The 16,380-nt window shown below is 41.1% G+C and overlaps 1 protein-coding gene across 2 annotated transcripts; it reads right to left on the reverse strand.

Moving 5' to 3' along the window:
- Positions 1-9,667, reverse strand: acbd3 (acyl-Coenzyme A binding domain containing 3). Of its 2 annotated transcripts, none has more exons than XM_079525951.1 (8): positions 9,335-9,667; positions 7,202-7,343; positions 6,397-6,537; positions 6,037-6,195; positions 5,581-5,755; positions 4,667-4,919; positions 3,164-3,448; positions 1-2,790 (listed from the first exon to the last, which is right to left on the reverse strand). In XM_079525951.1, exons 1-8 carry the CDS (start codon positions 9,621-9,623, stop codon positions 2,576-2,578), a joined length of 1,659 nt encoding a protein of 552 aa, XP_079382077.1. In that variant the 5' UTR covers positions 9,624-9,667; the 3' UTR covers positions 1-2,575. The 2 variants fall into 2 exon arrangements, with proteins under 2 accessions (XP_079382077.1, XP_079382076.1); XM_079525950.1 differs by having other exon boundaries at positions 3,164-3,451.
- Positions 9,668-16,380: the final 6,713 nt, after the last annotated feature.

Raw genomic sequence — 16,380 nt, forward strand, 5'->3', positions numbered from 1 at the left:
TAGAGATGAACATACGTTTAATCAAGATTAAATATATGCCCAAAAAGATCTTCCAACTCATAAGAGAACAAAAACAAGTCAAAACAATACAAAAAAAAGATTAGCTTTTTTGTCATGTCAATAGTCTTTCAATTATACACTTGAGAGATGGACTTTCATTTGGGATAAAATGTACATATATCTCATTCACCATACTTTACAGTGCATTGATTCTCAAACCCATGGCCTTCTTTTACATCTAAAAACCCATACATAAACCCATTTAGAGCATTATTTACATACAAGGCTTCAAACACTTTGCCTCAACACCATTTGTGTGAGAATTAAGTACGTACTTCAGACAAATGAACATTACACACTCCGAGAATAATGTATTTCTTGAACTTGACGGCTTTGCTTATCAAAGTGGTGACTTCTTGTTCCAAAAATCACAGGATAGGCCAGACATACCGCTGGGATCATCTCAGGAAGGACACCCAAGTTTTAGGAGTAAATCATTTGGTTCGTAATTAGATGCCAGCATATCCTAACGAAAATCCTCAACAATCCTCAGCTGAGTGAACAGAATAAAAGTGAAACCAGATGTCAATGACATCCACTAAACCAGGCCACTAAAATTATTCCAAATTCCACAATATTTCTGAAGCAGATAAGACAAATTGTCTCCCACTAATGCATGGACAAGTGATATCCAAAGCATGCAAATGCAGTGAGTTGAAATATTGCAAAAATACATTGAGGCAATGTTTGTTTTTTTAAACAAGTTTAAAGATCCAGCTTTTATATTCACTTGATGTTATAAGTTATAACTGAGTTAGTAACCACTTCACTCAAGACAAGAATAAGACTACATCATCTCAGTTTATTAGGAATACCATATTTGAGATGACAAACTGTGTCAGTGTGAAGAGAGAACGGTACAGTGTATTATAATTTGGGCATGGAACTTGAACTTTCTGAACGCTGTAGATGTAAAGGGACATTCCACACCAAGCATCATATCTAACATTCACCACTGGTCATCGTTAATAGTTGTGGGCTGGACTCTGCCATGCACTTAAGTTAGAACAATTTTTAAAACAATATATTTAGTTATAGTTTTTGGTGTGGATGACCCACACTGACAAGTGAAAGGCAAAGAAAATTGAGCATGTTAACTGTCAATTATGTGTCAGAACAGAAATATCTTAGATGACAAATCAAAACAAAGAATGGCCAAGCAGAACCCCCCCCCCCCACTTAATAGCAACTTTGGATCTGTGCCAACACTTTTAGCAAGCTCCCCCTTCAATCTTTCTCTTCATAAAACCCGATAAGCAGGCGCTTCAGACAGCTTTCCATCTTCCAAGACAAATGAGGTCATCATGACACAGAAGCGGTGTGGAAAATAACCATTGCCGGCGAGTGTTCAGACACGCCTACTGTCAGCCAGCATCAGAGGGAAATTGCTTGGAGATTAAATAAACAAATTGTTGTACACTCACAAAAAAAGTATATATTCTAAGAGAAAGGGAGATTAATAAATAGATATTAAATGCTTTCTTTAGACAAATCTCAATTCTCATTCTGTATCCCATTTTGAGATGCTTAACTATATAAGGCTGCAAGGCCTGCAACCTTACTATGTAATGTACATGCTCATGTGGTCACTGCTTTACCTTGTAGCCCTCACTTATTTCAGTACCCACCCTAATAACTCCCAAATGACTTCTCGTTTTCCCTTCCCTAGTTCACTCATTTCCAATTCAACTCAAAGAGAAATACTAAATGCAATTATGTATATGTGAGAACAATTTGACCTCTCTGATTGACGTACATACAGGGTAGGGCTAGAAAAGTGGCAGAATAGGTGCAATTCTCATTTGTGTGTGCGTGTGTGTTTGTACAATGGCCAAAGAGGGATTGTCCCTCTGTGGAACAAAGGCATAGTTGTTCTGTAGTGCATCTATACTATAATCCCATTTCCCCAACATTAAAATTAGTACCTCTCCTCTTCTCTGGAAAAAAGAAAACAACCTTTACTGTCACCCTCTGTAAGAAACCCTTAGCTCACGGAGCACACAATTTTCGCCTGGGGGTTTCAGCTTAAGGTTATTAAGTGTCACTCACTTGGGGCAAAGGCAGCCTCATAAGGCCACGTAGGGACTGGGGTGGGGTTATATGGTGACAACACGGGGGCTGGGTGGAAAAGTAGTGAAATGCAGATGTGAGCCCAAAGTCCTGGAGTTTGGTCTCTTAGCTGAACGCAGTGAGGACAGGTGGTGATGAATACACTACAGGAAAACACTTTCTCCTTCCTCAGACTTGACAGGATGTTCTCTGGTATGGGTGTATCGTTGGACATAATGCACACCACACACACACACATACATACTTACATACATACATTAGACAGTAGTCCCATCTTCAAACAAACAAGGGCTCCAGATGTGTCTCTTTGTCACCCTCCGGTGGTCAAATCAGGAACAGTTTCAGGCTCCTTTCACTCAAAACATACTACATACAGGTACATGCACGCATGAACACGCGCACTCCTTGGCTCTCCCCTTCATTTTCGCCAGTCTGTGCTCAGGCTTTATCTGGTGTAGTAGACTCTGTAGTACACGCTCTTGGAGCGCCAGAGGGAGTAGGAGTTATCGAACTTGAGCAGGTAGACGCCGCGGCCGGGGTACTGGTGGCTGCCAGCGTATACCTCCTCATGACAGTCTCGCCGGTACACCGGCACAATTTCATCCACCTGAGGCTTGCCTGCCTCTTTCTTGGCCTTCTCTTCCTCGTTGGGAGGGTCACCTGGAGGTGAGGAGGGGGAAACAAGAGTGTTTGAAAAGAGAACTACAATAGCAAAGTAGCACCTAAACCTAATGTCTTTATTTGGCATACATGCCTTTCTCCAGAGTTAAAGAGGATTTAACATTTTGTGGATAAGGAGAAACGAGTTAAAACAAAGCAACGGGCAAGTGACAATTTCAAGTAAGTTAGGTTTCATTTCAGTAATGCCACTACAATCATTGTGTAATAGTTGGCGATGCTCTGTGTGCTCTCACTGCAAAGAAACACACCCGATGCATTATCCAAACCACATGCCCCCCCAGATAATTTAGGAAATTAGCAAACACTACTATCCAAAGTGATTTAAATCCCCCCACTCCCTCTCCAATTTTACCATCGTCGTCCTCGTCTTCGTCGCTGGACTCGGACACGTGCACGCTGACTGAAGCAGAGGCTGCATCCGTCCACTCAAAGAAGACACCGAATCCGACATCGTAGTGGTCAGTGGCGAACTCCCAGAACAAGTAGGAGCCCTCCTCGTGCGTGGGCACACGCACCGTCACAACCTCGCCACGGCCCACCGTGATCACGCTGTCCGCATCCTGCCTGATCTTCTCCTTGAAGTCCTTGATCTGCGGCCGTGTCCACATGGAGGGAGCTGCAATGACTGGAGGAGAATCTGCTGTTGAAGGAGAGAAGTGAATGGAGAGTGTAAAGCAAATATGACTAAACCTACGTTGACAGACACATACTTTAACTCCTGTCACTATGCAGTGTTGTTTTCGTCGACTAAAACTAGACGAAAAATGTTCGTAGACTACCTTTTTCCACTGGTGAAAACTACACTGGTGAAAACTAAATGGGAACTACATGAAAACTAAGCTATGATGACTAAAACTAAATATACTGACGATTTCGTCAACGAATAAAAACTAGACTAAAATGTTAGGAGGGACTAGTGGACAAGAGATCCAGTATAAGTAATTTTACACTTGGTTGCAGCATGCTGAAAATACCAGATCTACAACACGTCGCAGGCTTGTAGATCGGTCATGACGACGGCATCAAGGCCCGCCAAAATACATTTTAGTCGACTAAATCAACTGTAGATTTAGTTGACTAAAATCGCATGACATTTAGTTGACTAAAACTAGACTAACACTAAAACATTCCAGGTGACTAAAATGTGACTAAAACTAAATGAAAACTATTCAAAAGACTAAAACTAAAATCAAAATTTGCTGCCAAAAACAACACTGTCACTATGGCTCATTTTGATATAATACAATGAACAAATCGGCACTATAAATGCTATTTTCAGGAGATTTGCTGGCTATTTATACACTTTGGGTGTTAACTGAGAGCATATGAGATGATACATATTCCAAACAACTCACAGCACTTTCAGTTAGGTGAGGGATGATAAGTATCTGGTGTGGAATCTGACCAAGGACCACAGTTATTTGCAGTATGAGTGCTAACTCATCTTAACCAAGACGTGGGTGATGCTTCCAAAACCTAATGACCGGACTTAGGTCAGAGGAAGGCTATCCTGTATTTCTTGCTCAGCTCAGCAGTTCCTCTATGCCCTCCAGGTCACAGCAACAAGGACAGAGTGGATAAGGATAGAGTTTCTCCAATAGAACAAAGCTTTGTGTGTAGCAGAGGGACTTGTTTTCGAATATCTTTCCTACGTATAAGAGGAATAACTATAGGTTACGAAGGTAACCCTGGTTAATTAAATAAACAAGCAAGGAAGCTCGCCAAAATGCTTCTGTGATCGCGTCAGAAGACGCAATCTTCATAGCGAGCTTCCTCGTGCAGTTTAATTTAAATTAACGTAGAGTTCTCTCTGGATGCAAGTCAATAAATAAATGCTCCTCTGAAATCTACCAACCTAATAGCGGCCCATTTTCCGAGAGCTCCTCTGCCGGTTCAGGCTCGGGATCCCGCTCCATGCTCTCCGAGTAGGAGTCTGAATTGCCTCCGTTGACCGTGGGGGCTTCCTCGCCAGAGGGTGGCAATGCCGCACACGACGACGGCGCTGCTGCCGATGTTGTTGTTGAGGTGGTGGGTTCAGAGCTGCTACAACTGCTGGCCTCCAGGGTGGCCTGCACCACTGCGTCCTCCTGCTGCTTCTGTAAAGCCGCCTGAAGGGGGCGAGAGGGAGTGCATGGTAAGCCAAGTTTATTTGTCAAATGCACGACACAGCAAGTAGCAGTTACTGCTGGCAATTAAATTACACTTTGGTGTAGCTTTGGTGTAGCATGTAGCCCCCTAAAGGGGGCTACATGCTACAATTATTTACCATCCGACGTCCAAACGAAATTCAACAGTATCTATCTACACTATCTAGGTGTGCTGAGTGACCACAGAAAGTTCTGAGACCACCCATAATACGTTTTTATGACGTCATTTTGTAGTTATAACCTACCTGGCCTGTCCAAAGAAAGTTTGGACGCTGGATGGTAGCATGCAACCCCCTTTAGTCTATTAACTTCCATCTATCTTTGTCAGCAATCTCCAGCAGACCTTATTCACATGTTCTGACTTTGACCCTCTATACACAACTATTAGACAGCAATCTTTCATTCTATCGGGGATAATGGGGCAAAGAGTAGAGCCTACTCCCCTCATTGCCCTCGTTCTCTAAATCAGAAATGGATGTTTTGGCTTTTGTCAATCTATTGGCTAGGTCGGAGACTCATTAAGTATACTGTATAGTACCAACTTTGGATGTTAAATGCTTATGTGAAACATCCAATAAACAAACATTAAAATCCATCTATCCACCCATCTCTTCCTACCTACCTGTTGCTGGGCTAGCTGCACCTGGTACAGCTGCTGCATGTACTGCTGGTAGTGCTGCTCCTGCAGCTGACGGATGAGGCCCAGCTGCTGCTCTGGACTGTTGGGGTACTGCTGCGCCGCATACTGCTGGAACTGCACTGCTGTCTGGGCGTTCAAAGCTGCCATGATCTGTTGTCTGGGAGGGAGGGGGGCAGGTGGAGGTGATGGAAATAAGGAACACAAGAGGAGATGAAAAGGAAAGTGGAAGGGAAGGGGGAAAAAAAGAGTTCAGATGTTGTGGGGAAAAAAGGGAATTGGTGGGGCAATAGAGGAAAAGAAATGTGGGGGGTTAGACTAAGGTTACTACTGTTGCAGAGCATCTTCTTTAAGTCAATGCACAAAGTTGCATAAGCTCAAGATTCTGTACACACTCACGTACACAATGATACATGCACAGAAACACATACACAAACATACTTCTGCTGCTCAACCCGTAGCCTCTCCTCCTCTGCCTGCCTCCTTTCCTCTTCCTCCCTCCTCAGTCTCTCCTCCTCCTCAAGCCTTCGTCTCTCCTCTTCCTGCCTTTGCCTCTCCCTCTCTTCTTCCTCCAAACGCTGGCGCTCCTCCTCCTCCTTCCTGGAGCAGGGACACAGAGAGGGAAGAACGATGACGGGTTGACAAATGACCGATTGAAAATTAATAAACTCTAATGAAGGAAACTGGACACCAGTATTGAGGATGGACATGGACAGATTCAGCGAAACTTACGTGTAGTGTTGAACTGTAATGAAACTTAGGCAAATCAAGAACTTCAACGTTAATGTGTATTATAATTACCTTTTCCTTTCCTGCTCCTCTTTCTCAATTTTGTGCGAGATGACGTAAGGGGCGAAAAGGTTGCAGCACTTGTTCAGCAGCTTGACAAACTCCACCATGGCATCCTCCTTCTCCATGTTTCCCAGGGAGGCCCACTCTTTTCTATGGAGAGAAACGTTGTTTAACCACCTCAATATGTTTGAGAGGGCTCAGGGCTCTAGTGTCTTTTCTGTTTTCTCACAACGCTTGACAGCTTGTCAATCTGCAGTTTTCAGCCAAAGCTTTCCCCACAATAGAGGGTATGCGCATGCATAAAGTGAATGGCAGATCGAGTGGCAAAGTGAGTGGCAAAGTCAATGTTGTTTAAAGTCATGTAATGCAATCAAATAGGACTTTTCTGTTTGGATGTATGGGCTGTCAAGGCCAGAAAGTAGCTTTTTGCCACTCAGTAGGCAATCCTGCATAAATTCCGGCTATGATGATGATGTCACACGCATACCCTCTATGTGGATGCTGCGGTCTAAGGGGTTAAGAGGGGAAATCAGGATTCAGATGCCATCTCACATTACATACTTTTTTCTAAAAGCAAAAAAAAGTTATGATCAATATGCAATGACCTCAGTTCACATAATAGGAGTGTACATGTACAATGTACATGTACAGTATATGTGGAAGCAGAGAGATGGAAAGAGGGGACATTCTGTCTGCACTCTGTTTCCTGTTTACTGGAACACAGCAGTCAATGCTAGAAAGCCTGCCAGAGTTGATAGAGCATGCACGTTACGCACACATTGTCCACACACATGCAGCGATCTCTGGGGGTTACCTGCGGTCGTTACCCAGGACATCAAAGAAGCCCACCTCCGGTGAGGCATCTGGGTTATAAGGGCCCAGTAACGCATGCTTGTGTAGAGCCACCAGTCGAAGCTTCTCCTCGTAGGTTGGATGGAAGGCCTTGCCATCTTTATCTGGAGAGAGCAACACACAAATGGTTTGTATCCTTTCAGTATGGGCTTAATCCTGGGCTCTAAATAAATAAATCTGTTTGATTGTGCCAATTAATGGCAAGTCATTCTGTCATACCATAACAATAACTTACACCTGAATTCTTAATGCTTGTTTCAAGATGATAGCCCATGTCCCCTCCATTATACTCTTTTTGTGGTCTTTGCCTCTTAGCCAACGAGCCGAGATTAGACTCTGCATACCTCAGACATTAACATACTAGTCTATTAGAATAATTAGATGGCTTTGCCAGAGAAAGGCACCTTTGAAGTAGCTCAAATTAAATGTGAACCAGTATGGCCAAGCCCTACAGTAGCCAATTGCAATAACAAAGCAGGCTTCTAACCCGTTTGCACAGTCTCAACAATAAAACCAACAATAAAAGATAGGCAGTGTTTAAAATGGTTGACTTGTGTTCAGGAATCAGGATGTTTGCCAAGTGACCGATTAATATACCTTGTGTAGATCATGTGCTTTTTTTCTGTACACAAGAACAATATAATATTCATTTAATTTGCTCTAAAGCTGACAGATTGGCAGAATAGATGAAGATCTATACAGTTGCTCCACTGTGGTTGGACTGTGACTGCTTTGACACATTGCTTTCAAATATGCGAGTAGGCGTTATTTGATTTGTTGTTTTTATACTTTTTTCCATGCACATATCTTTTAAGCTACACTTACTATCTATAATTCTCAGATCATAACATCACCAACCCGAAAAGGCTGGGCTCTGCATAAATGAGTGTGTGTTGCAAACACAATTTTACAGATTGCTTGATTAAATTAACTAATCGATTTGTCAACAAATTCCTATGATTTATTTAGAATTAGTTGACTAAGAATGTCTTTAGACAAGAACAAACGTCCTATACTGAATGCACAGGATATAACAATATATGGGACTGCATAATATGGCATTTGTTCAAACTTTCCATGTGAGTGAGTATAATACCGCTACTACTCAGGTATGCCAATATAAAAACAAAAACAAAAGGTGAAATCATCCAGACAATTACAACGTTTTCTTTGATTTCAAGCCAAGAGTGGTAGCCTCCAGGAAATACTACAACAGATTAGAAGCTATTCAAGCTAACAGCCTGCAATTACGCAGTAAAGTAAACATAAACATAAGCAGGCAGTGACTTGGCCCTATTAACATTGCTAACTGTTGGTAAGAAGTTGTACATATAAGTTCTGAACTTCTGACACAGTCACACCAGCCACCTATTATGTGTGAATAAATAAGGAGGGGACAAATCAGTGTAGGCCTACAATGAAAACTGCTTCAGGCTAAAACCAACAGGGTAGGGTGTGTAGGGTGTGTTTCTGCAAGCATACCAAGCAAATAATCAGTGAATCTCCATTCATTCGTGAGTTAGATAGATTACCGGTAGTTACTACGTGGAGTAGACTAGACACATGACTTCTGGCTCATGACATGTCATCAATGTACCATGGGCTGGGCTGTGTGTTGAACATTGGTTGTCAACATTGGTTACTCTGAATGGCAACTCTTATCTAAATCTATGCCACCCTGTACAATCCTCTGTTAATACATCCAGACAATTTTGTACACGCACGATTTAAATGAACACTGATGATTTTAGTGTGCATGTGTCATTATGCCCACCGTGACCCAGTTATTGGGTCGCTCTGTCTATTTCAAGCATCATAATGATCTTCTGGTAACCTGCTACCTGCAGCTACAGACAGTTGACAGTGCTGGCTGGTACTGGTAGACACTGTTGCAGTTTGCGTGACAACAGGAGCCCCGGACGGCGCCTGTATCGGCGGTGACAGCAGCAGCTATCTGCCGTTAGCAAACGTCAGCTAACGAGCAATAAGGGCCTGTTGTGTGTTTGTTATTATGTCTCACTATCTACCGTCCCAGGCCAGTTAGTAAGTAAGCCGATTCACACGTTTGAGGTCGCCACATTTAAGACAGAAATACCTTTGAAGAATTTCAGGGCCATTCCGTAAAGCTCTTGGAGAGGGAATCCCCATTTCCCCTCTATGGCAGATTTGTCAGTCTCGCCTTCCTCCCCATCTCCTGCCTCTGCTTCGCCCACGGCGGCGCGCTGCTCGTCGGTCTCCGGCTCCGCGGTCTCGGGCTCCGGTTCCCCGGCCTGTCCCTGCTCCCCCTCCGGGTCAGGACTGAGCGTGAGGCCGTCGATGGAGACTTCGAGCCGGCTAGAAGTGCCATTGTTGAGGTCGCCGCTCTGAACCTCTGTCGCCATCATGCAGAATGTCAGCTGAAGCGGCCACGTACCTACTTCCGTCTACATTTAGCGGAAGTTCCGGGAGTTTTTTTTTCTCTCTCCAGATGTAAATAATGACGTAGAACATAAAGAAATAAAAGTACTATTATCAAAATATATTATAAATACGTACTAACAACAGTAACACTGAGAAATACTAACATAAGTACTATTATAATAAATAATAATTATTATTATTGCTGAATATGAAGTACTATTTTATTTTGGAAGTATCAACATCAAAACTGGACTTACTGAAATGTTATGGACCCATGCTTTAAAATAAACCACCTTGTTCCCCCTTTCTTATGTGTTTTACAAAAAAGTATTCAGGTAGGCCTAAGGAAGGGTTCTTGGATTAAAAAATATGGGAAAGGGGCTCAACTCAATCCAAAAAATACAGTCTGGATGCACTGCCTTACACCATTCTCAAAGTTCTCAAAGTGGTGTGTGGGGACCCCAGGAGGCTTTGGGGGATTCTAAGGGGTCCCCAGCTAAATTAGTATTAGTTAAATGTCGTTATTATTTGATTTAAGTCGGTGGGGCGAACGGTTCTAACTTCTCGAGTTATAACTTATTACATACGTGATTACAGATCTACATACACACGTACAGAGATGTGGTGCATAGATACATTGTTATTTTTGGTTGGGGGATTGTCTAGTCCTGATGGTAAATGGGTCCTAAATGGGTCTGCTAAATCTTTGTAATGGATAAAACCCATTAGTCTAGCTGTTCTGACATGACCCCCCACTAATTTAAATGAGGCAACCCATTCAATAAGTACCCACTGCTGGATAGCTACGTTTGAACTTGTGTATTGTGCTTAACTTTCTTGGCAATGAGAGGTGGGAAAAAAGCCTCATTTCCTTTAAAGGCACATACCGGTACATGCATAATAGACAGACATGCTTACCATAATGTGACTTCTGTTATTTTAAAGTATTTTATTGAATTTCCACAATTACAAAGCATCACAGTAGCCTACACATCAAGGCTTGGAAATAATAAAACAGACTGCTTGTCATCATATAAATACAAAGTTACAAAAAACAGGCTGCTTGTCATCATATACATACAAAATTACATACATGTCAATGATGTCATCACAATTCAGAAACAAGCACCTAGGCGCCAGGGCGCCATCCTTTGGTGCGATGTGTGTCTATCCGCTCGCACACCCCAACACCCAGATGCCTGCACCGAGTGTGTGGTTCTGAAGGTGCTGCCATGCGCCAACAAACACCATGCTTTGGTGCCATGTGTGTCTGTCCGCAAGCACATAACAACACCCCCAAAGCCACACACTCAGTATAAACATTTCATTTTAAAAGTACATTCAGAACAGACATCTAGGCGCCAGAATGCGCGACTTCTGTTATCATGCTCAATCATATAATAAAGCAGTCTAGCAGGATAAAAAAGTTCCATAAATATTGTCCAATTTTCAATTTAGGCATTTAACAGACACCTTAACCAGAGAGACAACAAGCATGGTAAAACATCAAAATATTTGCAGATAAACTGACAGTGTAGCTGTAGTGCCTCACTGTGCCTGAGTAAACCAGGATTAGCCTATACAAGTAGCCTAAACCAAGCATTCATCAGTAAAAAAGAAGCATCATTATAAACAATTACTGGTTTAGAATCAAACCAAGCTGTAGCTACAGTTAAACTGTATATGATAGGCCTACATACCAACCAATGAACCAGCATCTGTCTAAATAACCTGCTATCTAAAGTCCAAAATAACAAGGTCAAAGACAGGCTTAAATTGACTAGACCCATGCTTTAAAATAAACCACCTTGTTCCCCCTTTCTTATGTGTAGGGTATTCATCAAAAGGTGGATTGAATTTCATTTTCTTGCTGTTTTCTATTGTATTTTGTATTACAAAATAGTATTCAGGTAAGGAAGGGTTCTTGGATTAAAAAATATGGGAAAGGGGCTCAACTCAATCCAAAAAATACAGTCTGGAGGCACTGCCTTACACCATTCTCAAAGTTCTCAAAGTGGTGTGTGGGGACCCCAGGAGGCTTTGGGGGATTCTAAGGGGTCCCCAGCTAAATTAGTATTAGTTAAATGTCGTTATTATTTAATTTAAGTTACCACAATGTAAGATTGACTATTGTGTGTATAATACAGATACAATCAGTAGCCTATCAACAATCAAAACAAGTACGTAGCATATCAAAGTCTGTTATTATCAGTTATCAGCATAATATCAGCGTTCATCCTAGCTGCAGTGCAGCATCCTCCTAAATCCTAGCAGTAGGCTAGTTGTAGACTGGCAGCTTGGACATACGCGGAAAGCGTGAAAGATTCACAGTAACTATAGCATCAATAAGTCGTGCAATAAAGTGAGCATGTAGTCAAATGTGATGTGCATTATCAGCAGACCATAATGCACATGTGACAGTCAGTCAGTATTCAGGACTCAGTCAGTATAAAGTCAAACTGATGATGGCTATGTGGTGTGTGGAGGAGAAAGGGCCTCCTCATCTTCTCCAGCTCATTGAGGGGATTCTCCAGGGTATGGTGAAGTGTTTAAGCAGTAAAACAATACTAAACAAGTGCTGAGATAATATGATCACTGATGCAAGGTCACTCTGGCTGGTCACAAAATGGTAACTCTGGCTGCAATATGAAATAACAGTCGCCTATCATATTTTGTCTAGTAACTATTCACTAACCATGCACTACACCACTAACCAAAATGTTTTTTCAGCACTTGTAAGGATGGAAAACCCACAGAAGATGCAACTGTTCCTTTAAAACATCTTTCAAATACACAAACAATTAGGACTTGGGAAAGTTGACATATCCGTGCAAATCTATGTGGACATAGATCTGTCCGTCTGTCTGTCTGTCTGTCTGTAAGCTAAATGGATAGTGTCTGTGCCACCTTCAAAGGTGTGATGCCTGTCTGTCTACTCTGATCATTGCCTTGTGCAGTAGACAGCTTTACTGTTTGATGTTTTAAACCAATTAATTTTCTTTAAAGCAACTTCATTTCCAAAAGCAAAATGAGAAAATTAATATTTCAAAAGTGACAGGGGATTTTTTTTAACTGCTTCACAATTTAATACTTATTTTTTAACCTTTCCCATGCAGAATACCTGGGTGGCATAATCCATGCTTTAAGTGATATGGAATGCATAGTGTCTGTGCCACCTTCAAAGGTGTGATGCCTGTCTGTCTACTCATTGCCATGTGCAGGAGATAGCCAATACGTGGCTTTACGGTTTGGCTGCAATATGAAATAACAGCCGCCTATCATATTTTGTCTAGTAACTATTTACTAACCATGCACTACACCACTAACCAAAATGTCTTTCAAATACACAAACAATTAGGACTTGGGAAAGTTGATTCGTGCAAATCTATGTGGACTAATTCCCAGTCTGTCTGTAAGCTAAATGGATAATGTCTGTGCCACCTTCAAAGGTGTGATGCCTGTCTGTCTACTCTGATCATTGCCTTGTGCAGTAGACAGCTTTACTGTTTTAAGCCAATTCATTTTCTTTAAAGCAACTTAAATTTCCAAAAGCAAAATGAGAAAATTAATATTTCAAAAGTGACAGGGGATTTTTTTTAACTGCTTCACAATTTAATACTTATTTTTTAACCTTTCCCATGCAGAATACCTGGGTGGCATAATCCATGCTTTAAGTGATATGGAATGGATAGTGTCTGTGCCACCTTCAAAGGTGTGATGCCTGTCTGTCTACTCATTGCCATGTGCAGGAGATAGCCAATAAGTGGCTTTACGGTTTGGTGTTTGACACCAATTCATTTTCTTAAATGTTTCGCCTTTATTTTATATATTTTATGGAGGGACAGTAGGCTGACAGGAAATGGGGAGAGACATGGGGGGGGGGGGGGGAGACATGCAGTACTGCCAGACTGGATTACCAGCCAAGGTGCCTGGACCACTGAGCCATGGCCCAGGCCACCAATTAATTTTCTTTAAAGCAACTTAGTTTCCAAAAGCAACATGAGAATATTAATATTTCAAAGGTGACAGGGGAATATATATGTTTTAACCTTTCCCATGCAGAATACCTGGGTGGCATAATCCATGCTTTAGGTGATATGAGGTTGACAATGAATAAATGACAATTAACTGTCCATAATATTATGACCAGTTGTTGTCTTCAATATCATTTCCAGCTATTATACAACAGGAACTTCAACAGCCTTGTTAGCATAGTATTTGTCAAAAACCAGATTCAGTCATGGCTCAAGGACAAAGCAAAGGATACGGATTACAAACACCTTGACAGACACACACAGCAGGACGTCAAGCATCAAGTCAAAATACAGTGAGCCGGCCTGGACCGTGGCTCAGCGGTCCAGACACCTTGGCTGATAACCCAGTCTGGCAGTGTGCCGCGGGTTCGACTCCCGATCCCGACGGCCTTCACTGCATGTCTTCCCCCCGTCTCTCTCCCCATTTCCTGTCAGCCTACTGTCTGTCCCTCCATAAAAAATATAAAATAAAGGCGAAAGCCACAAAAAAAACATTAAAAAAAACATACAGACTGTATTAACTACACAGTAAAATGCTAATTTGGTTCCATTTTTACACTTTCAGGGTTAAACATGGAACATGGGATTGTACTGTGTACCACTACAGTGAGTGTACAGTGACTGTTTCCACCAAGTCCAGTTTAAAATTATTATTTCAGAAGAAAAAAAGTTTTGGGATTGTGATTAAGGTTCGCTGTGGCAGCGAACCTTAATCACAATCCCAAAACTTTTTTTTAGGATTAATTATGTTTTAGACCAGGGTGAGAAATATTCAAGACTCAGACCTCTGTTGATGTACAGTGTACACTGATTTAATTAAACAGCTAACATCGACTCCATATTGTCCAGTTACAACTGAGGCTCTGAACCCATAGAAATACTTTGAAATACAAATACACTACACAGTAAAATTGTGCTATCATGCTGTTCAGTAGCAGAGGTCTCTCTAGCTCTTTGGTAAACAGAAAAGGCATTTTCAGGCCAGGGTACCAATGTAATCTAATCAGGAGAGAAACTCATACAGGATACATAAACAAGTGGATTTGAAGTGATGACACAAAAAATGAGCAATCAAATGTATACTTGAACACTATACTGCAAGCTGGTAAATGGGTACTCTCTACTGATTGAATACAATTGGCAACCTGCTTTAAAATGCATTTTCTTGAGGGTAGGAAAATCCTCCAGATATTGTTAGCAGCGGCCAAAAAGACTATCACAATAAATTGGCTAGGAAAACACCCTCCAACCCACGAACAATGGTTGAATAAAGTAAAAGAAATTAGAGACATGGAAGAAATTACTTATTTGGTGAGGCTACAAAATGAGCAATTTATTAGAAAATGGACGCCCTTCGCACACATCGAGATTTAAAATTACAAAGATGTATCTCTACGGAACCCCCCTGCCGTCTTTCCTTTTCTTTATTTTTATTATTATTATTCTTTCTCTTTCATGTCTGTTTACATTTCTTCACTTTATTATTATTGTTAGTATTATTTATTTTTCAAATGTGTTACTTTCAATGTTGCTGCTGTCTCCTTGGGGAGACAATTCTGTACTGAGAACTGAATGATGCTATATAATGTATAAAATGTATAAAAGGTATTGTCTACCCCGGCAATGACAATAAAAAGAATAAGTTGGGGGAAAAAATGCATTTTCTGTTAATTAAATCTCTAATGTCTCTGAATATATAGATTTAACATTTTCACATTTGTTCAAGAAATAACACTATCTTTAATTTAGCTATAACAATATGGACACTTCACATGTTAATTTGATTACTTTTGTACACTCTCAGATGTACATTTTGCTGTGTAAATCTAGAACCTGGCAGCAAGCTATTAAGTATCCAATTCACTTCATGGTTTGCATAAAGTGACAAAAATAAAATTCAACAATGCCACTTTTTGACTTGCATGAAATGTATATGCTATGGACCATATAAAAGGGTTCTTTGCATCTGCAACTGTTCTTATAGCCCAATGAAGCCCATAATATTCTAAAACGAGTGTGGATCTTAACCATCCTTGACCAGTTTTTATATTTTGCAGCAGTTATATGAAATCTTGCTGGTAACCCGCAAGCTTCAAGTTAGTTGATTAGCTCCATTGCAACTTCAAGTTCTCCACAAAGAGCTGGCTGGAACTCGATCGCCATTAGTTGAGTTGTAAAAAGGTTAATTTGCATTTTGTAGCTATAGTTGCCAAGTACATTGAAATTGTATGAAAGTAATATTTATTTTATTTGTTCTGTATATGCCTCAGATAACCCCCCAGTTTAAACACATTTGCACTCAAAGGAAGCTCTCTAGCTGATATTAAAGTGTTTAATCCTTATGACAGATGTATGTTCAAGTAGCCTTTTTGACACAGTCAGTCAGTCTAAAAACAGATAGATTCACGCAAAAACAAACTAAAGTGATAACAGTAGAGTAGCTAGACTGTAAGGATACACTATATAGCATACATTATGAATTAATACAAAACTAGAGTGGTGCCCGTTGGGCATTGGCTAAATAAAAACGTCTGGGTTTCGGAGGCTAGGCATTGGCCTATACTTAGAACGATGCGAGTTGGAAATGCATGCCTTACCCATGCAGTAATTATGTCTGTGTCCCTGTTATGCCCATATATGTAGTTATTTGTCAGGCATGCCCAAATATGGAGTCTATGCAGATGTCAGAACATCATTGTGATACCTA

The sequence above is a fragment of the Electrona antarctica genome (assembly GCF_951216825.1).
Source record: "Electrona antarctica genome assembly, chromosome: 17".
Lineage (NCBI taxonomy): Eukaryota > Metazoa > Chordata > Actinopteri > Myctophiformes > Myctophidae > Electrona > Electrona antarctica.

What these genes read in the sequence shown, in the direction of transcription:
- acbd3 (XM_079525950.1), bottom strand. Translation starts at nt 9,623, where the DNA reads ATGATGGCGACAGAGGTTCAGAGCGGCGACCTCAACAATGGCACTTCT. An exon ending in GGCCCTGAAATTCTTCAAAG is followed by an intron (nt 7,344 to 9,334) that starts GTATTTCTGTCT and finishes TGCTCTCTCCAG; the next exon opens with ATAAAGATGGCAAGGCCTTC. An exon ending in GTCCTGGGTAACGACCGCAG is followed by an intron (nt 6,538 to 7,201) that starts GTAACCCCCAGA and finishes TTCTCTCCATAG; the next exon opens with AAAAGAGTGGGCCTCCCTGG.